The 20,906-nt window shown below is 42.7% G+C and overlaps 1 protein-coding gene across 1 annotated transcript in view; it reads left to right on the forward strand.

Moving 5' to 3' along the window:
• The window catches only part of PDZD2 (PDZ domain containing 2), a 201,890-nt gene that overhangs the window by 175,572 nt on the left and 5,412 nt on the right, over positions 1-20,906 (forward strand). Inside the window, exons 15-24 of the mRNA XM_058827058.1 lie at positions 1,709-1,790; positions 2,757-2,860; positions 3,604-3,772; positions 4,875-5,665; positions 6,839-6,983; positions 9,029-12,617; positions 13,245-13,362; positions 16,418-16,519; positions 18,609-18,879; positions 20,759-20,893. Of these exons, the coding sequence (XP_058683041.1) occupies positions 1,709-1,790; positions 2,757-2,860; positions 3,604-3,772; positions 4,875-5,665; positions 6,839-6,983; positions 9,029-12,617; positions 13,245-13,362; positions 16,418-16,519; positions 18,609-18,879; positions 20,759-20,893 (5,506 nt within the window). The remainder of the gene's footprint in view (positions 1-1,708; positions 1,791-2,756; positions 2,861-3,603; positions 3,773-4,874; positions 5,666-6,838; positions 6,984-9,028; positions 12,618-13,244; positions 13,363-16,417; positions 16,520-18,608; positions 18,880-20,758; positions 20,894-20,906) is intronic.

Below are 20,906 nucleotides of genomic sequence, written 5' to 3' on the forward strand. Positions count from 1 at the left end.
CTTTGCCAAGAAATGTATGAAAAGCTAAAAGTTGAGCTGGAGAGACCCTAAAGCATTTTTCCAGTACTGAATCCATAATCCTGGCAGTATTAAATCCATAATCTCTCATAGTTGGATCTCTGGAGGAGTGTCCACATGGGAACCTGTATTTATTGCTATGTTACTTTCACCCATTTTCTGAAAGCACTCGATCAATAGATAATTGTGGTAATTTTATATATAAATAATTAAGTGTGGGTATTTTTATTTTTTTTATCTTAATAATATCCCAGCGTGCAAATTTGAGTTAGGAATTAACTTTCAATTTTGAACTTCCTGAGCCATAAACATCAAAGCTGGCAGAGTTTGCAGAAGCGTGGTATTCAACAGAATAACTAGATTGGAAGAGACCTCCAAGATCATCGAGTCCAACTTGCCCTAGCAACAAAAACTAGACCGTGGCACCAAGTGCCACATCCAGGGTTTTTTTTTTTTACAGATTTACAGTTTGAGACTGTGTTCTCTCGTTCTGTCAGGAATTTTGGTTAACTTCAAAAATGTACTGAAGTGTGCCTGGGACCTGTTTTTACTCTTGGAATATGTTTTACCAAAAGGTTTGTGTTAAGGCCATGGATCATAGTCTAAGGATCTGGTCCATGTCCTGCAGGAGCTCCCTGTGCCCCAGGAGCTCAAGGACTTTTGAGTTGCTGTAAGGTCATGACAGAGGCTGGAAACAGAGATGTGTTTTTACAAAGGTTCATGTTGTTTTGAACATTTTTATACTTATTTTCTTATTTTATAACACAAAAGATCCACAGTATATTTTGCTGCTGAATATGTTTGCTTTGGTGTTTTCATGTACTTCCAAAAGAAATACCTCAAAATTTTCTTTCTGATTGTTATTCTGAGTGAATATGGCATTTATGCTGTGTTTCAACTGCTGAGTTTGCTTCAGAATCTCTCAATCTTTATGATTCAGGAAGACTCAAGTTTGTAGTCTCTATTTATGCTGAAATTTTAATTCATGTAAAACAATGTGCATAGAAAGTACTTTTGACAGAATGAATTTGCTTTCTGTTCTTAAATATATATGTCTGCAGACTAGTTGTTCCTGTATAAAATGTTTTCCAGTAATAAGAATTAAATACATGGCAGTAATTAAGGGCTAAATTAGCAAATATGGTAAACCAGTATTTATTCTTAAATCAGAGAAACATTAGTTACCAATTACTGATTTAAGTTTTCTTTTTAAAAACATGGAGAAATGAAAATTAGAAAGACAGCAATATTATGGGAAGTCTGGTATTCTTCCGGTAGGTTAAGTGTAGAATAGCTTAAGTTTCTGATGTATGCTTGGACAAAGCAGTCTTTGTCTGTTTCAAAGTCATATTTTCTCAACAAATCAATATAGAGATTTTAATTGAGTTAGAACTGAGCTGTAATAGTTTCATTTGATTTCTTTGAGTCTGCTTTATTTCTTTATATTGTGTGTCACTTGAATGCAGTCATCATGCAGCTGGCAGGCTTCTGCTTCCTGGTTTTTGTAGGAAAGTGGCATCAAGAGAGTCTGAGTCAGGGGACAGGGACTTAAGAGCCCTCAACTAGGTCTCCCTTATTGCATCTTTAAAAATAGTGGCTAATATGAAATGACTCACGTATTTGTGATGAGTGGTAAGACTCTTGTAATTTCTTGTACCCTGTTTGAGCTTTGTCTCCCACCCTACTTCAGGTTTCGGAGCAGGAGATGGATGAAGCAATCGCACGTACTACCCACCGAGAGAGCAAGGACGCCAGCTCCTCTCACGTCACAGGTAGCAACATATTCTCTTCTCTAGAGTGTGTTCGCTCACAGATGCAGAAACATTTAAGGGCATGCTGTAAAATTCCCCAGCATTAATATTTTGAGAGCCCTCAAGACAGCAGAGCAGTGTAGGGAGTATCATCACTCTATCCACTGCAGAAATTTTAGCACAAACATCCGGTTCAGATGGATCAGCTCTGCAGCTTATGTGTTTTGCTTTCTTTTACTAGGCTACCATGACCTGAAAGTAGGGTTGTCAAGAGGTTCTGAACCTTTTTCAAGATGCGGGGAAGCACAATGTTCCAGTAGGGAAAGAAGAGGGGGGATCTAGTTTATCTATGTATGCTTGTCCTTAATGGCAAAAAAGACCCCACAAAGTATTGTGACCATTTGAAAAAATACAGGTGTTGGATACTAGACTATATGTATATGGCTAGTTTAACAACCATTGTGATCTTTAAAGTCCTATCAAAATATGTTCTCTGGCATCTCTGTGATGTGTTTGAACTCCAGTACTTCCTAAAATCTGGCAGATGAAAACAAACTTTTGGCAATGTCAGAGTGACCAGTAAGGTGATATTCAGAAATGTTAGATTTGTTATGATCCCCTTTTTATGTTTGTCAGCTAAGATGTGTCTTGAAGCTGACCTTGCCAATGGTTTATGATTTGTCTTCTGAGGTTGCCCCTAGTTGGCAGCATGCTCCAACAGGTGGAGAAGACCATCTCCTGCTCATCTCTTGTTCATGGCATTGCCTTGGGCCTGGCTGGTGTAACATGTCTCAGTGGTAACATTCCATCTGATCTGAGGAAGAGCTTGTGAAATGCTGAATAAATCTTGCTTTAGGAAAGCAATTCAGATAATAAATAAGTGGGATTAAACACAGCCACCAGCTCAGAAGATGAACGGGAAACCTATTTGGTTATATGGACTGCAACCTTAATTTTTGGCATCTAACTCTAATCTGTATTCAACAGGAGCTGTGCAAAAAAGTCCATCTCCTAGTGTGAAGGCCAAACAAGGAGAGACCTCATCTCCCCTCAGCTGGACTATGAAACGCTTCTTGGAGCCAGCAAGCCGGGTAAAAGGATTAGATACAATAAAAATAGAGCCTGCTTCAAATTCAGCTTTTACTGAAGCTCTTACTTGGTCAGGGTGTTCAAAACCAAGCCTACATACTTCTTCCCTGTCACTTGGGCTCCATGAAAGGGTTTATTTCATGTGTCACACATTTAAATTGTGACAGCAGCAAGCTCCTGTTTGTCTGCGACTGTAGCCCTTGGGAGTGATATGCAGAGCATGGCAGACAAGGCTGTGGGGTCCCACCTCCTGCCACCTGCAAGGCACCCCTGCTCTGTGGGACACAAATCAAGTTAGCAAGAGAGACCTGAGCCTATGGGCAGAAGGCTGAGACTAAGTCCCTCTGTACAGCTATTGCAGTGGAAAACATCTGTTTTCCCTGGTAAAGCCAAGGAAGCCATAGACACTGTGTCTGAAGGTACAAAGCTTTCCCTTCTCTCAGTCTAGAATGTGGATAAAGGGAACTGCAAAAGTGAATAGTTTCATCCCTTGTTTCTGCACTGAACCACACCTGTAAAGCAGTGGGATTTGGAACCTCTTTTTATTTTGCTAAAAACGTGTTGATGTGTAGTGTTTCAGTTTCAACAGTTTGGCTCTCAATATACTGACAAGTGCTCTGTTGTAAAAATTTGCTTTGAACTTCCTTTATTGACACAGCAATACGAGTGGGCTGTGGGGTGCTCACATGCAGGCAGGGGTGTTATGCATCGAGGACAGCTGGTCACCAGGGTCACTTCTCTTCAGCAGGGATCCGTCAGCTCCGAGGCAGAGCTTTCCCAGTACTTCTCCCATGATGGTACAAGCCATCTCCCCTTCTCTGATGCTGTACCAGGCTCGTGTGATGAAGAGCAGCTCCGTCAGAAGAACAGGAACAGTTGGTTGGACGATGGCTCTCTTCTCCCTGGCAGCCTGAGTAAGTGATGCCACTGGTCACTGGGCTAGTGGGGGGAGACTCACTCCTGTACAGGAGAGCTGTGGTAGTAAGAAATGCCAGTCAGTGTAGTGCAAGCCTGTGTTGATTGCATGAAGTTCTGGAAAATTGAAAGAATTTACAACAATCCACAGAAATGGCTGTTTCCATGATATTTTGTTCAAAACCCTGTTCTGATAATATGAAAATGACTTTGATGGGATTGAATGAAATTAGATTGACAGCACTGCAGAGTTTTGGGTTTTTTTAAATAACTGATCATCTTATTTATTACATTTACACAGAGTGTTCATAGTTATTTCAGAAACTATGAGAGGATCAATATATGTGTAAAAACAAACAAATGTGCTATTTTACATCAGATATATTGCATTTGTGTCTGTCTCCCCATAGTAACTGACTGAGTACTCTTACTGACATGCACCTGATCACAAATTCAGAGGATGTGTTTGTTCTCTCTTTCCTGTGCTTCTCAAGCAATTTATTTATCTATAGCTTATTTTCTGTGGAAATTATTTAATGTTTAAAAGCATTTTTACATTTCTAACTAGCCACCAAAAAAATAAAAACAAAATAACTTCCCACAAAGTAAGATGCAGTTCTTTCTAAGGAGAATGTGGCAAGGGTTCTTGGGTTTGTTACTTGCTAGTTCAAAATTGATTGTTGTGTGCTTCAGTCTTTGTTCAAGAAAGCAATTTTTCCTCTCTCTGAGTTAATGCAGGAGTCCTGAGCTTAGATTTAAGGAAAATGTGAAGTAAAATCTGCTGTTTAAACTAAAATACACATTCGAATTTGCATCTGTCTTCTTTGAGTCATAGTCATAACTTAGAAATAAACTGAAAGTAGAACTGGACTTACCAATGAACTGACAGGGAATTACCCATAAATTGTAGTGCTACCTGCAGTCCTCTTGATATTTACTGTAGTTAGATAGAGGACATGAAAAGCCTGATTTTTGCTTTGTGAATAAGAGTTAAGCTTCCTCTGCAAACAGAGCCACATGTATTCTTCTGTAGTGAGATGCATGGTGTTAAAAATCATCTGTAAGTACAGTTAAAGTATAGCTTTTTTTTTTTTTCCCTAGCTGCTAGAGATGTGGGAGTAACAAAAGCAAATGGTTTGGCTTCTCCAGCTAGTGGGAGGCAGTCTGGCCATCACAACAAGCATGTGGAATCTGTCCGACCTGGCATCCTCAGTGACAGCCCCAAATCTGCCCGCAGCCCCTTTCACCGACAGAGGAGGGTTGTTTTCTATGATGGTGATGCCAGTGATGATGACGAAAGTTCCCACTTGCACAGAAGCCAGAGGGCCAAGAGCCAGGAGGATGCTGGCGTTGTCATTACAACCTCATCTGTAGAAATCGATGATGAGAGCCAGGACAGTGAGTCATCGAGATGCAGTGTCATGGAGACATCTTCCTCTGTCTTCAGCAACTCTGTGGAGTCTGCAGACAGCACGCTGGAGCAAATTGAATCTCCTTTTTTCCCCATCATAGCATTTGATTACTCAAGTGTGCCTGAAGTTCGTCTTGGCAGCCTGAGTTTGAGGGAGCTCCGGGAAGCACAGCTTGAATCCAAGAGATCACCAAAACTTGAGCACAGAGCAGTCACCAGAGTAAAAAGCATGATGAGCACTGAGTGCCGAAGCCTTCAGAGACACAGGACAGAGGAGCATGGCTCTTACAACAAGCCTGTTGCCAGAATGCTCCCTCACAGCAAGAAATGTGAAGCGCCTGATGCAGTTGGGCAGGGCCAGGTTGAAGTTGTCACTCTGGTTCGCAACGAGCACGAGTCATTTGGCCTGGATTTGGAAATCCAAGCCATGCCCTTAAAGGTTGTTGTCACAGGGATGCGGCCAGGTGGACCAGCAGAAGTGGTAATTTGTAATTTGAGCTGTCTTATAGTGATGTGCTTTCCCAATGTGGTGATGATTATTATTATTTTTATTGTTATTATTGAGCAGCTGGTCTGTTCAGAGTAAGCACAACTGAGGATTTTGTCCTTGCTAAGCAAAATGTCTCACCCCATGTTGTTCTGGAGCTGCTGCTAAGTAACATGTTTCTGATTAAGAAGTGCATCTGGTCTAATTCAAAATTAAGAGAGGCAGGACACAGATCCACTGAGATGGTCTCATCCCCCTTTGCAATTGCAATTTTGAGGGAATGTAGTTTTTGTATTTATTTTCTAACTATGAGCAAAGACAGAATAAGTAAATCCTGGTGGCAGAGGATGGTGGCAACAAATGTATATGATGCTTTACTATTTTATATGCACATGTCCCCGTATTACAGGGCTCTAGAACCAAGAGGCTTTAGGTGCTGGCCAGGTTTGCCAAGAGCTACAGCAGTACCAGTAACACATTGCTCTTCTGCATCTCATACATGACCATACCAGTATGGATACGTGCTTCATACTGGTTGTGGAATTGCTAGATGCAGAAGTGCAGAAAAAAGAATAATACCCTGGCATACAAACCTGGCTGCAACATTTTTAATCTCATTAGCAGCCACTAGAGTAAGAGGGGATATGGCATAGCAATTTGAATAGGGCTGTGAGATCTGGGGATTTGGGTTTTGTTCCTGCCTTTTTCTCAGACTAACTTTGCTGTATTTAGAAGCAAACCTTTACCTTAAGAGCTCAGTTCATGTCTGTTCACTGGTTTAAGAGAGTTCCACCTGAGAAGTAGTTCATGCATGGAATTAAAAAATGACACACAGTGTTCTAGTCCTGAAGAAGCCAGGGCTGATCCATCCCATTTCATTTAACTAAGAGGGCTCTGTCCTCCATCCTGATACTTATCTCCCAGAGAAACCAGCAGATTTTTTGACCTTCCTGGTTTAGATTGATCTTTAATTCTCCTCCCGGCAGAAACACAATCTGTTCTTTATTTATGTGCTGGCAAACTGACAGCAGTGGTACCTGTGCTTTGCAGTGACGTGAAATAGGGGATGTTGCTCACAAGCTATTAATTGCTTCCCTGTAATCTTTGCCCCTGTGGAAGGGCATCTGATGTGTATTTATAATTTCCTTGAATCTCTCTTTGCATCAGGGATCAATGGGCAAGATGGCTGTAGGAGATGAAATTACCACCATCAACAGCATCCCCGTCAGCAAGATGATGTATGAGGAAATCTGCTTGCTTATGCAGTGTCTTCCCACATCCGTAACCCTGGAGATCCAGAAGGCAGCATCAGGTGAGAAAGTAGTTTTGCTTTTGTACCATTTATTCTGGGTACCAGTGAACAAAACGTACTTGGAACAGCTGGCCCTGTCCCAGCTTTACACTTGGATTCAGAGAAGAGGACAGGGGGACATTGTGTCTGCATTGGTGAGGCAAGCAAAGCTCTTCATCACCAAAACCAAGATTCAAGGTCCTCTCTAATACCATGATAAGGGGAGAAAACGTACTCCTGTGTGAGTTATTCAAAGCTCCCACATAGAATAGGACCCTCCTGCCATTATTTGCAGAGATCGTTTGGTGTGGTCCTGGAGCTAAAATGGCAGTGACTCTAGTCCTGACAACTCATTTTATTGCTGTGCCTGTTTATTAAATATATTGGCCCCTTATAATCAAATCTCTCTATCTCTCTTAAATCTGAAATTCTAGTAATGTTTTTATAAATGGACAAAAAGACATTAAAAGCCTATTTTCTTTCTTTCCTTCCTTCCCTTTTATGTGTCAGAATTCTCTAAAGTGCAGGAAGATGAAACAGAAAACTAAAATCTTATAAAAATGTTTATTTACGTGTTTAATTACAAAAAGTTTTCTAGTGTGAGTTGAAATACTTGATACCTCATTGCTTTCTGCTCAGGGCTGATTTATGCTGCTACAGCAATGTATGAATCCCCGCAGACTGTACAAATTATGTGGTGAGGAAATGAGTGTTTGAAAAAGAAAAGCATATTTTTCAAATTCAGGAAGAACATAATTTTTTTTTTATTTTAGCTTATGATCTTCTTTGTGTACCTATTAATACCTGGGAACCTAAAGTGCTTCCAGATGCTTGACTTCCTAATTGTTCTTTAAGAAATTCCAGGCTTGGCAGGATCTTGTTCTTGTCTCTTTATATTACTGTGGCTTTTTAAACCAATAGCATTGGGGTAAGGACACATTGGCAGTATTCTGTAAGACACTTCACCTATCCCTTTGTCCTATCACCCTGGCAAAAATGGTGGTCTCTTCTCCATGTGATCCAACATGCTGAAGCAGGGGAGTACTTCAAATTATAACCTGGCTGCTTCAGATTTCCCTCCTGAGGTGTTTTTCCCTTGTTGACTCCAGGAGGAATCAGCACTTCTTAACATGGATACCTAAGTTAAGTGATGTGGATAATCCTGCAGGTTTGTGTGAGAAGTAGAGAGATGAGCAGGAACCTTTGAATGAGCAGGAAATGATACTGGCACTACACTGACTCTCCTTCTCCATATACTTCCTGGGACCCATGTCATAGTAACTGGCCTCTGGAAGGCAGCTTGAATGGGGATGCATGTCTCAGAAGCAGTGTAGAGAGGTGGAATCTGGTGTGTAGGGTGAAGTGCTGGAAACTGAAGATGTGGAGAAATGGGTGAGCAGGAATGTGTCAGAGTGCAGCAGTGTCAGGGAGCTCGATGTGTCGCCCAGGAGTGGGTTAAACATGTACTGGAAGCAAGGAGAGCTCTGTGCCAGAAATGCAGTAAAGCCCATGTGCTTAATGTGTGCATAACGTCACCCATGCATGTCACATTGAACACCTGCAGAGGTGCTGAGGGGTCAGAGCCAAATTATTTGTGCACAGACTGTCACTGTGTTATCTGGTCACCTTTGCTATGTCAGGGCTTTCTGTGTTCCCCAGAGTCTCTATTGGAGACTTCAGAGATCAAGTGATTAGAAGCAGTGCTGCTGCTCAGCATGACTTACTGCATGCTGACACTTTGGTAGTTGGCTGCTTGACTGCTGCAATTTGGAAGATGAGAGTTAAACAGATCCTGACTACTCACCTTGGATAAGTGGATTGCTCCCTTCTGTGCACTACTCAAATACACATGGTTGTGATTAATTTGAGTTGTTGTAAACATCATTATGGAAGAGGAGGAGTACAGATCAAAATGAAAACATGTAGTCTATGTGGGTGTCTATTTTTGTAATAAAACCTGGTGTTTTCTAGATCACTCCTTATATTTGACAGGATTTTGCCTTTTTGTTTTTCTTCTTCTTTTTTCTTTTTTTTTTTTTCTTTTTGTTTTTTAAATTGTGATGCAGCTGTCAGCAGATTTACGAACCTCATCCTGTCTCCAGGGGTAGACACTCAAAATCAGGCCAATGTCAACAGCATCCTCACAACAGAGGAAGAACAGAGTTCTGGGAAGCGAGAAAGAGCAGCTCTGCAAGCTGCTGTCAGCGGCTGTGCGGCAGAGAGAGCAACACTGCCGCCTGATGCCAAGAGCAGGGACGTGCACAGAGGTACCCCAAAGGGCAGCCGTGACGAGGACTGCACAGCCATCCCTGTCACTGACATCGATGACCTGCTCAGCCAGATGGGTGCCCCCGAGAGCAGGGCCTCGCGCACCCTGTCACGCGCAGAAAGTCCGCTCCGAGACGAGTACACCACGATGTGCTGCTGTGGCACTGACGAAGGCTGCCCCGGGTCTGAGCCACGAGCACCCAAGGAGGAGCTGCTGGAAAAAACTGTGAATTGTGGAGCTAACGCACAAGGGGTTTTGGGGCTGTCTGTGTTGGACTCCATCAACCCAGGCAAACTTTTTACTGTGAATAAGAACTCTTTAAATAACTATTCTAGGAATTTTAGCAGTTTAAATGAGGATGAGTTGCCTGCAGCAAACTCCCTGGAAGGTAAGAGAAGTGACCTAATTCCAAAGTCAATGTATGGGGCTGCGGAGGATTCTCACTCAGACACAGAGTCTGTCACAGAAGCCTTTGACAGTGCTAGTGAGGTGTTGCTTGGGCAGTGTGCTGCTGCTAATGCCCCTACAGGCTGTACTGTAACAGAATCGGATGAGGAGCAAATTGAGATCTGTTGCATGAATGATGAGCCACAGAAGCCCACACAGGAGCAGCATCTCACCTCTGGAGCAAGCTCATCCTCACTGTCCCCACTGCACCCTTACAGTGGCAAAGTTTTGCAGAAGGAGGGCTGCACAATGTGTGGGTCACTGGAAACAAGCATCAACAAACTAGGTTTGGAAGATCATGGTGGTCCTACTCCATGTCCTTCACAGTGTCCAGATGTGTCATCTGCATCCTTGTGTTCTCCTTCCTCAGTTCTCTTGCCAGAAGAAGACATCCTAAAGAATTCAGTCAGTATCCCTGAAGTTTACTCTTTCTGTAACAATGGTGCCTTACGTACAGAAGAACAGATGGATTTGAGGAACAGTAATGAACATAAGAAATGCTGTGAATCCATTGAAGAAAAAGGATCTCTGCACTGCAAAAAGACAGGCTTTTGCTCTGCTGGAAGTGTCAGTGTCTTGGAGAACAGCTTGTTTGAGAAAGAAGGATGTCATGATGAGCAGAGATCCAAATCTGAAAGTGAAATGGCAGTTGATGACTGTAATCATGCTGTTAATTATTGCTTGGTGAAGAAAGAAACCAACAGTTTGTCCACCTTGTCTAAACCAGACAGCAATCATGTGAATGCATCATCAGCAAGAGGAATATCACTCAGGTCACCCTTTCCCACTAAATCTAAAGATCCAAAGGCTAATGCAACTCATGAATTGCCAGGAAAAAATGAGAAAATTAACTCTGTGACTTCAGGAAGGACTTCAAATGGAAAAATCCAAAGCTCAGGCACAAATCACTGCAAAGGAGCTGCAGTACTGCACAGCCCATCCTCACAGAAGAAATCCTGTCAGGAGTCTAAGGCAATGGCACAAAAAAGTATAATGGACACCCTTTTAAATAATCAGAAATCTAAAGCAGGACCAAAGCTAAAAGGGTTCACCATCAAAAGCAAAGCAAAGACAAATTCAGATTCTTCTGGCATTACTCCTACCAAAGTCAATGGGGCTGATCAGAAAAGGGCTTCTGTTTCTCCACAGCTGTCCCCCAAACTTCTGGGAAAGAAAACACCATTGTCCCGTAATTCACCTACAAACTCAGATCCTGGAAAGAGCATTTCAACAGCCTCAAAAACTCTGAAATCAGAGCTAGAAAATAAACCATCTCTGGTAATTTCTGAAGATTCACTTCTGCCTCTCCTGAATGGCAGCAGCAGTCCAACCACGAGTGGTGAAATGAAATGTGGTTGTGGGGAGCTGTCATGGGGAAAGCCAAAAGAGAAGCAAGTTTCCGTGCAGGCTATGGTGTGTCAGGGTAAGGGTGCTAAGGTGGATAATTTCAGAGCAAGAGACAGTCAGTCCATAGTCACTTCACCTCCTCAGGGGATACCAAAAGCTGAATATGTGAAAGGGAGGACTGATAACCCTGGAAGAGACCTGAACACAATAAAAAGCATCTATAGTGCAGATGACCTTAGGCAATTAGATCTGCAAAACATAGGAACGTCTGCTGGAGCCTGCTCTTCTTCATTGGGGTCCCCCTCAGTTCAGCAGGAGCACCTGGAAGGGCAGGAGATCCAGCGCACTTTCATTGAAGTGAAGCTTTCCTCCTCATCCTCCCCTTCCTCCTCCTCCTCTGCCTCGTCCTCACCAGCATCGTTTTTGCGGCTGCCATTGCTGGAGAAAACAGAAGAGGTGAATGCAGAAGTGCTTCGGCCGGCAGAGGAGATGGGGACCATGCAGTATTTCTCAAGAGGAGATACTGCTGGAGACAGACATCTCTGTGGCTTATCGAAACCTGTGACAAGGACCTACTCAATGCCATCCCAGTTATCGGGTCACTTGAGGGAGGACTGCCATGTTGCAGAGATTCACCCTGTGCAAGGCCCTCAGGGCCAAGCTACAGAGGAGAGATACCCACAGGCAGCAACAGGGATGTTAAAGATGGTTCACCTGAATCTGCCTAACAGCCAGAGTGGGAAGGAGCAGGCCTATGCTTCCAAAAGTGCCCAGAAGGTCCATGACGTGTCCCCCTCAGCCAGTGATGTCAGCTACCCTGCTGCTGATAAACTGAGAAGCTTCAGGCGGAATTACTATTACTATGAGCTGAACTGGCCACATGAGCCAATTTCATCCTTCTCTGTCAAACAGAGGATCAAATCCTTTGAAAACCTGGCAAATTTTGACCGGCCCATTGTGAAGGCCATTGACATATGCTCAGCTGCAAGGTTGCCCCTTGCCAGGAGGTCATGCGGTGGGCTGACCACCACATCCAGCTCCACTGAGTCACCATGGGCACTGCGGCGCAGCTTGAGCTCCTACGGTGGCAGCCCCAGCCCAGCCAACGCCGTGGCCAAGTCTCCCCTTGGCACAGAGCCCACGTGTGTGGCTGAGGGTGGCAAAGGAGATGGAAAGCCCCAGAGGAGCGAGGAGGATGGCACTGGGGCAGACGTGGCCACCTTCCCCACCTCGGCCTCGCAGGTGCGCCGCAGCCGGGGCCTGGGGCGGCCTCTGCTGTCCCGCTCCAGGCTGCGGGAGCTGAGAGCTCTCAGTATGCCCGACCTGGACAAGCTGTGTGGAGAGGGCTTCTCGGAGCCCACACAGCCTGCCTGCTTCAAGACAGAGCTGGAAATCACGCCCCGCAGAGCCCTTGGCACGCCCGCCCAGGGTGCAGCAGCTCCACCAGCCCACTGCAGCCCTGCAGAGCTGGGTGCCATGGGAATGGGAACCTGCAGCTCCCGGGGCAGTGGCTCAGGGACACCAGGTTCTGCCTCAGATGATGACATGCCCCATGGCAGCTCTCTGGATGGGGGAAACAGCTGGTCTATCAGGTTGGTGTCAGCTTTAATATTATTGTTTCATCCCTACCCAAGGCAAAGCTTCCATTGTGCCACAGGTCTGCCCCAAAGCACGTTTCAGCTGTGGCCCCAGCTTGCCTTCCCCTCACAGTCTGGGGATGCCATTCATGACCTTGATGCCCTGGAGCTGCCAGGCTGCTGTGTCTTGGTTTCAGAACAGGATTAAACATTTTATCCTGTAACGGCTGTGTTCCTTTTCTGTGGCCCCTCTATCTGGGTTTGGTCAGTTTTTGGCCATGTTACAGCACAGCAGTACTGGTGAAGAGGCTGCACAGCACTGGCTGCCAGCACAGCCTGTGGTGACAAACGAGCTTGTTGTCCTGCCAGAAGCAGTCTTCAGATGTAGCTGTCTCCTGTTAGTGGCTGTTGCTAAAACCATTAGGGAAGGATGAGGGGAATAGAACAGGGACTGACTTTCAGAGTTACTCTTAAATAATCTTCTCTGCCCCTTCCTGTTCTCCCAGCATGCGCCATTTCTTACCAGTTTTCAAGATTCTTTCTTTGTCATTTATCCTAGTGCAGCCTACACTGTATACATGAAATGTATCTCTACAGAGTTGGGAAATACAGAGCTCTTCTGTCTTTTTATGTTTATTTTAGCTTGGATCAGCTGCTCATCTCAAGCCTGGACCAGCAAAAACTGCAATCTGTTTTGTCAGTGGTAGTACCAAAATGTGATGTTGCTGCTATGCTCCAAGAAGTCAAAGCACAAGTAAAGGTAAAAACCACAAGATAAAAACTGGGTTATTGGTGGATTTTTGAGGATTTTCTTAAGGGTAGGTAAAATCTTTTCCAAACTGTTTCAGGGCTCCTCCAGTAGTAGTAGTCCGATGACAAGCTATTAGTATCAACTGCAGTTAATTTCACTAAATGCCTGCTATAAACTTGTGATAATTTTGAATGGTCTTTTATATAAGGAAGTTCAAAAGCAGCTGTGAGTCACAATAAATAGACCTATTTTAAGTGAAAAGGTATTATTCCGTCTTGGCTCCCCAGTAACTGCACATCAGAATTTAGCTTTCCACCAGCCATCTGGGTCAGAGTCCATTTCCCCACCGTGCAGGGGAAGCTTTGCTCTTCTTTGTGCCTGGTGCCTTTTGCTAGAAGCTGCAATCACAGAAATTGAATTTATTTTGTTCAGTGCTGAACTTGAGCACCACAATGCAGCTGCTGAAGGGTTTATAAGAGACTCCTGTGACCTTTTTGTTCTCTTCTGTACAAGCTGTTTTTTGCATCAAGATAACTTGTTTCATTATCTAGGTGTTTGAAGAAGGCTTCCAAAGTGAAATGCCTGTCAGAGCATTATTTCCTTGCTTTCGGTGTTTCTGTTTGTGGGATACATCCACATCCTTTCTAAATTAGAACAGAAGTTGATAAAATAATGACAGTACTGGAAGGGAAACTGCCATCTGGTCTGCATAACTGCTGGCTGAGCTGCATCTAGAGTGTTCTTGAGTTTGTTCACAAAGATTACAAATTTCAATCAAATTTCAAACAGAACAGGCTGGAGGGAAAAGGACCTCCCCAAAATATCCATCTTTATCTCCTTCCAGGGGGCAGCATAGCTAAAGCATGCAATTCTCAAAAGCTTGGTGAGCCAAGAGGGCTAGCTAGGTTTACTGATAAAATTAGAATTGGATTGCACAACTGGACAGAGGTAATTAAGTGTTCTCTAAAGTATTTTGCATGTGGTCTTGGAGAGATTATTTATTTATGCCACTTTTCAAAGCCTGAGAGCTCAAATATTTATAAAGCTGAATGCTTTTTGGAATGCACTCCTTGTCTGCATAGTTTCTTATCCATATTTAAGCCCAGTGTGGCACACACTCTGGAAAATTTTATGTTATTCAAATGGTGGATTTTGAATGCACAATAGAACAGTTCTTCATAGTTATCCAGTTGCTGAAAAATGAGACAGACTGCCTGACTTGGACTAAGGCTTCCCTGGAAAGAGTTTTTCACCAGCCTTTGTTCTAAACAGTGCTGAATTTACTGCTAGCGTTTAATAAATGCTAGTAATATTAATTTTTAAATGGGCATTTTATTTTGGTCTCTATGATTGGTATCTTTGGTTAACAGTCTAAACAGAGGTGATTACTGGAGGCCTGGTGTGTCCTTTGTGTGTCCAAGTAAAGCAGTGAGTGTCCGCAGCCAGGTCTCTGCCCAATAGTACATGTGCTGGCAAGGAGCATTTTTGAGGGCTGGGGAGGGAGGGAATGCACCTTGGGAATGGGAACCCAGTATCTAGTTGTGTTGTTGACTGGCCCAACACATATGATCCTTGATCCTCTTTTAACATCTGAACTTCTGACTTTTTTTTCCATCCTTCATCAGTGTAAGCAAATTAAGTTGAGGGTTTGAAAGGGTTTGGGAAGAGCGTGACCTCTTGAAGAAAAAGGGTTGCTACAGTACTTAACAGTCAAAGATATGTGTATGTTTCCATTGTTTGGAAGGGGGCTAGCCTAGTTATTAAATATAATATAAATATAATAATAGTTATTATTATTTATTATTTCTAGCCAGACATAAAGCTATTCTCACCTGACTACAGGTGAGCCAGGTCTTCTCATTTACAAAACACTGTGGACAAAGAGGTTCTGCCCTCACTGCTCCTCTCTCCTTGGATGCAGAGGGATCAGTGGTGTGGAGCAGGGTGACATCAGTTTCTGACATGGCCTCTCTAAATTGCAGGGATGCCTCTAGTGTAGGAAATCTTCAAGTAGACACTCTTTGGCAGAGAAACATGCAGTGAGACTAAGAATTTGACTTTCACCACAAAATCTAATGATCTGTGGCTCTCTTTGCCATCTGAAACAAAAGGCAAATGCTGAGTTAATATGTTGAGTTTAGTGAACTAAATACATCATTTAACGCTAAATAGATTAAGAGATTGGTTTCTAATGATTTGCTGCTACTTTTAGTGTTGGCAGTTTCTGGAAATAACTGATGTTAGATGGGATCCTGGGGAAAAGCTGAGAAACCTGCTTTCTACTCTCCACATCTGATGCTCTGCCCCACACATAGGTACTATGTGCCTGCTCCACCAAATTCCTTTCTACAGGTCCCCATGCACCACAAAATATGGTCTCTGTGACAATGTCAGACTTGTTGGAAGCAAATCTGCACCAATCCTTTTCATGTGACTGATGCTCCCATTTCTACAACAGCACAGCTTAGTCCTGTTTAGGTCCCTAATAGGCTCCTTACTTTCATCTTCCAACTTTTTTCTACTGTCCCATCTGACCTTCCCAAGCTTCAGTAATGTGGCCACTGCCCCTTGGAGGATTGTCCAGCCCTGCTGAGAAGAGGTTGATGCAAATGCCCTGCATTACATCCATGTTACTCTTTTGAGGAAGGAGAAATTGGATAACAAAAGTTATCCAGAAGAGTACAGTGCTTGGTCCAGAAAGGTGTATGTGAATATTGAATTTTGACTGCAAAATGTTGAACAATGCAAAACTGACCACAGCCTGTAAAAATTAGGCTGCCCAAGGTTTAATGCCATTTCACTAGCCTAATTTTGACTTTGTTTTCTAGCCTTAATCTGACTGAAGAAACTTTTCTTGTCACCTGAGTTCTCCTAGATGGCTGCTTCATTCTGTAACATGAAGTGAAATGCATTTAATATCTCAGTTTTAATTCCTTGAGTTGCCTCTTTTCACCTGCCCTAATGTGTGGATACTGGGAATTTGTCATTTCTGTGGGTACTTGGTCTTGATCTTTGTTTTCTTGTTTCTTCTTCCCCTTCCTGTGCACCTCCATTTTTCTGCTAGAGCAAAGAAGACACATACTTTGTAGTCTTGCACAAAGAAGAAGGAGCTGGCCTGGGATTTAGTGTTGCTGGAGGAATAGACTTGGAACAGAAATCAGTCACAGTAAGTGATGGCTGCAAGTCATTTTTCTACAAAGCTCACTTTAAAGTAGGCTGGTGATTAGATCAAGTGCTCGTTTATCAAGACTCACTGCAAGTCATTCACGGTGTCTCTCAGAAGCAGCAGCTTACCATCTGCTACTGAAATCAGAGTGTCTGGGAAGTGTAATTTTTATTATTGGAGATGGATAACAATTATGCTTTCAGGCTTTAAAAATCTGTTACTGGATGGGATGGGCTAGATCTAAATCCTATGAATGTAAATAAAAATTCTGCATGCAGCTGCAGTGCACACAGCCTTTTGGGGGAGACTTTTATTTCCAGCCCTTGAAAGGAAACTCTGTGCAGCAAAGTTTTGAAGGATTTTTCAGATCTCAAGAGTGATTGTTGCAGACCTCAGCAAACATTATGGATTTCACATTACAAGTTGGTTTTGAGATGTGTGGGTGGTCAGTAAATGAGGGTTGTTGTCTGGTTAGGGGCTTTTTAAGCCTTAAGCAGCATTCTGAACCAAAGATAGTGTCCTGTTAAGATAGTGGTGTATAAAAAGTGTCTGCTCAAAAACAGATCAATAAGACAGAAAAATCCAAGAAAACTGGTGTCCTGTGTGATGGTTTCTTTAACACAAAATATGCTTTCAAATTCTGCCCTGAAAGAGAGAGATCCATTAAATGCTGAGGTTAGAAGAAGGGTATGTCCCCAGAGACTTCCTTATAGAGGTCCTTACCTGGAGGGTGCAACTCTAGCTAAAAAAAAAGATTTAGGATGAGGAGCTAATGATGTCATTTTCCTGAATTCTGTTAGCCATGAGACCAAAGGAGTGTCAGTTCTTGCTCTTCCCTGATGTTTCTTGTTCAGAGAGTGTAAAGGGATCTTATTAATGTTCCTGACCTACTGGGATTCTGGGCCCCAGCTAGATTTAGGATTTCCACTGCGTGCTGAGCTGCTTAGATGGGCTGTTACATCCACACTTGGGTGCAGAAATGGAAATGCCTAGTGAGCTTCAAGGTACTGAGGAGGCAAGGGAAAGCAGCAGATTTTTTGGACATGACCACTGTATTCCACTTGCATTTGCATGCCTGCATCTGTTTTTGAGGCTGTTATTCCAGCTTTGAATGCCTGCTTAGACTAGCTGGAAATTTATCTCATTGGACCTGTGGGGTTGTAGCAGGTGCCTATCTCAGCATGGCTCTACAGTGAGATGGAACAGGGGCCAAAAGGCTTCTGATGTCTTGCTGCTGGTCTGGGTATTAGGAAAAATTCCTAAAGATAATGCCATGCAGAAATGCGTCCACAGATTGGCTGCTTTGAACATTTGCTTGGCAGACCTAGTACTGTCTCCATGGGAAACCATATTCTGGCTGCTAAAATTAGAGTGCCTAATAGGCAAGTCCTTAAATACTGGGTCTTGAGTCTTTTAGTCAGTTCCTTTTTGTAAATGACACACATCTAAACTTGCTGGAAGTTTTTCTCAAAGTTTAATACACCCTGAATAGAGTATTTTTTTCTCTAGAAAATGCATTTCAAGTCGCTAAATCATCCTTTTCCATCTATTTGCATGATATTTGATCAGCCAGATTGAGGCAAACAATTAAATACTTGTACAGCTGCAGTAAGTCAGAGCCTTTCTGTGCACAGATGTTTAGAAATGTGAATTTGAAAACAGCACAGGATGCATGTCCCAGTCAGTGGGAAGTGGGGGAGTGGGTGTTGCACACCACAGTGTTCTTGGTGGCTGCTGTGGCACAGACGTGGATTTAACCTCTGTGTCACTTGAAATATGATAATATTGAAGGCCTTTGAGGAGTTCAGTGAAAGCATAAGTGATTTGTGATATTATGTTCCCTGGCTGGTTTTGGTTATCTTTGGCTTAGAAATGACCATGCAGTAACAGCATGTTTTCTTCTGAATTCCCCCATCCCCAAATGGAGATCTGTCTAGTCACTTTGAGTGTGTTCACTGGAGCAAATGCTGTGTGCCAGGCAGTGGGCACCGGCTGCAAATTTCGGTAGAGTGTCTCTGTTCAGCTTGGCCTGTAGAATGCTGTGTGTGGTCATGAGGTTAAAACATCCTTATTAAAACCTTTCTTGTAGGTCCACAGAGTGTTTTCAAAGGGAGTGGCATCTCAAGAAGGGACTATCCATCGAGGAGATTTTGTTCTGTCTATCAATGGCAAATCTCTGGCAAGCTCAGTCCATGGGGATGTCCTGAATACTCTTCATCATGCAAGGCTGTACAGATATGCAGTCATTGTCATCCAGAAGGAAAAAGACAAAACAAACAATTCCTCCAGACTTGAGATATCAGCTGCTGGCAGAAAATGTGTGGGGTCTGGGATGGATGTTTCCATGGAAATAGGAACAGGTATGATCTTTGTCCAAGAACAGTTGGAAGGATTCCTTTGCAGAGCAGACTGAAAGGAAAAATGTCCCTGTGTTTTAGATTAAAAGTGTCTGTGCCTTATGTGATTGAAGGGAGAAAATTAAGTTACCTTTGAATTTTATTTGTTCTCATTGAAACCTAAATACAGTTTGGGGTTTGGTTGTTTGGTTGGGCTTTTTTTCAATTATTGTAACTAGACACAAACTTAGAAGACATAATTTAGGGCTGAATCCAGTTTCTACTTAGGTAAGTGGTTCAGCATATTCTTCAGGATAATTCAGGATAAACTCCTTTTAAGTAACCAGTGCAAGAAAGAAAACAACCAGAAGTAATTTTTAAAAATTTTAAAAAGCTCAGAGAAAACCCCATGCCCTTCCATTAAGCATAGGGACTGAGCTTGTTCTATGTAAAAGCAGATTTCATGCTGTTTCTACTAGAAACATAGAAAAAATGATTTTTATATTGCAGTAAATTGGGAAGTATGCCTATTGAGGTCCGCCATCCCAAAGGAAAGTAGGGACAAATGGCTAAGTGGAAATGTATTAGTGGAATATTAGGTTCCTGTTTGGGAACAAGTCAGCATTTTGGTGTAAAGGCTGCACCTGGGGTGTTAGGAAGACCAAACCCCTTCAGCACGTATCTGGATGATGCTGCTTGTGGGAGCAGGGAATGACCAGGGGTTTCCCCTTTCCTTCCCTGGCAACACCAGGCACTCAGCTCATCCATCCCAAAACCAGGACATAGAGCTGCCACTCAATTATTTTTAATTCGTTGGCTGTAATCATTACTGTTCTCACGGGGATTTTTTTTTTTCTGTAGCAGTTTCTTTTGTTTTATGCTTACACTGGGTTTTATGATAGGACTTTATAACACACTTAAAAAAGACATAAAAAAAGAAAGCACTCTGTTAATTAATGGATCAGCCTTTCTGGAATTGCTCCCATGGATATTATCTATGTAATTACTTCAGAATCCCTCTCTGCCCTAAACTCCCTGCATCCTGCACCCTGACAAATGCAGAATATCTGCTGGTCCAGGCGCTAGGGGGCAACATTATCTCATAAACAAAATAGTGTTGGGTTATTCAGAACATCTTTCCACCCTTCCAGGCAAAGGACATTTCCAGATGTTTTAGATAACATTTAAAGTTATGTAAGATAACAACAGTAATTTGTGATACAGACTGCATAATTATTACATTCATACAGGCGAAGAGGATCCTGTTTTCCAAAACTGCAGATCTATTTCCTCCTAAGCAGAATCATGTTTTAAGTCAGCTAGAGCAATATTGTACTAAAGAAATATCTCCTATGTAGGAGGCATGGTGCAACTACTGTTAATTATAATTAAATACATAGATAGGAGACCAGAAACAGCTTATCACCCTAGTAAGTGATTACAGATTTTTGCTTAAGAGAATGGACCATGTTTGCTTAATGAAACCTTTCATTAATTCCTGTTACTTAAAAAGATGTGGTTCATTGAATAAGCAAAGGGAGAAAATGAAAGAAAAATAAATGCTCTCCAGTCCCTATTTTTGTAATTTTTCAGTTACTTTGTTGATATTTAGAGTATTTGCTAAATTTGCTAGCTATATTTTTGCCCAAAAAATGATGCCTTGTCACTTTGCTGTTGAACATGTAAAATGAAAATCTCCCTGTGTGTAAATGCATTTTGTACTGTCCCCCATTCACAGCTACAGTAGAATACATTCACTTCTGAGAAACTTGATGGCAGGTCATAGTCTGAGTAACTGAACTCTGAATTGTCCTGTCACTGCAGCAAAAGCAAAAACCAGCCAAACACAACAAGCAATTTGCTGTTATCTACATAACAAGATGCTGTGTATGTTCAATTGCAGATCCAAACCTGGACATGAATGATGTCATCTGTGTTGAATTATTGAAAACCTCTGCTGGTTTGGGATTTAGTCTCGATGGTGGAAAAGCTTCCATTGCTGGAGATAAGCCCTTGCTTGTAAAAAGGATATTTAAAGGTACCACATGCAT

Source organism: Poecile atricapillus, chromosome Z (genome assembly GCF_030490865.1).
Source record: "Poecile atricapillus isolate bPoeAtr1 chromosome Z, bPoeAtr1.hap1, whole genome shotgun sequence".
In the NCBI taxonomy this organism is placed as follows: domain Eukaryota; kingdom Metazoa; phylum Chordata; class Aves; order Passeriformes; family Paridae; genus Poecile; species Poecile atricapillus.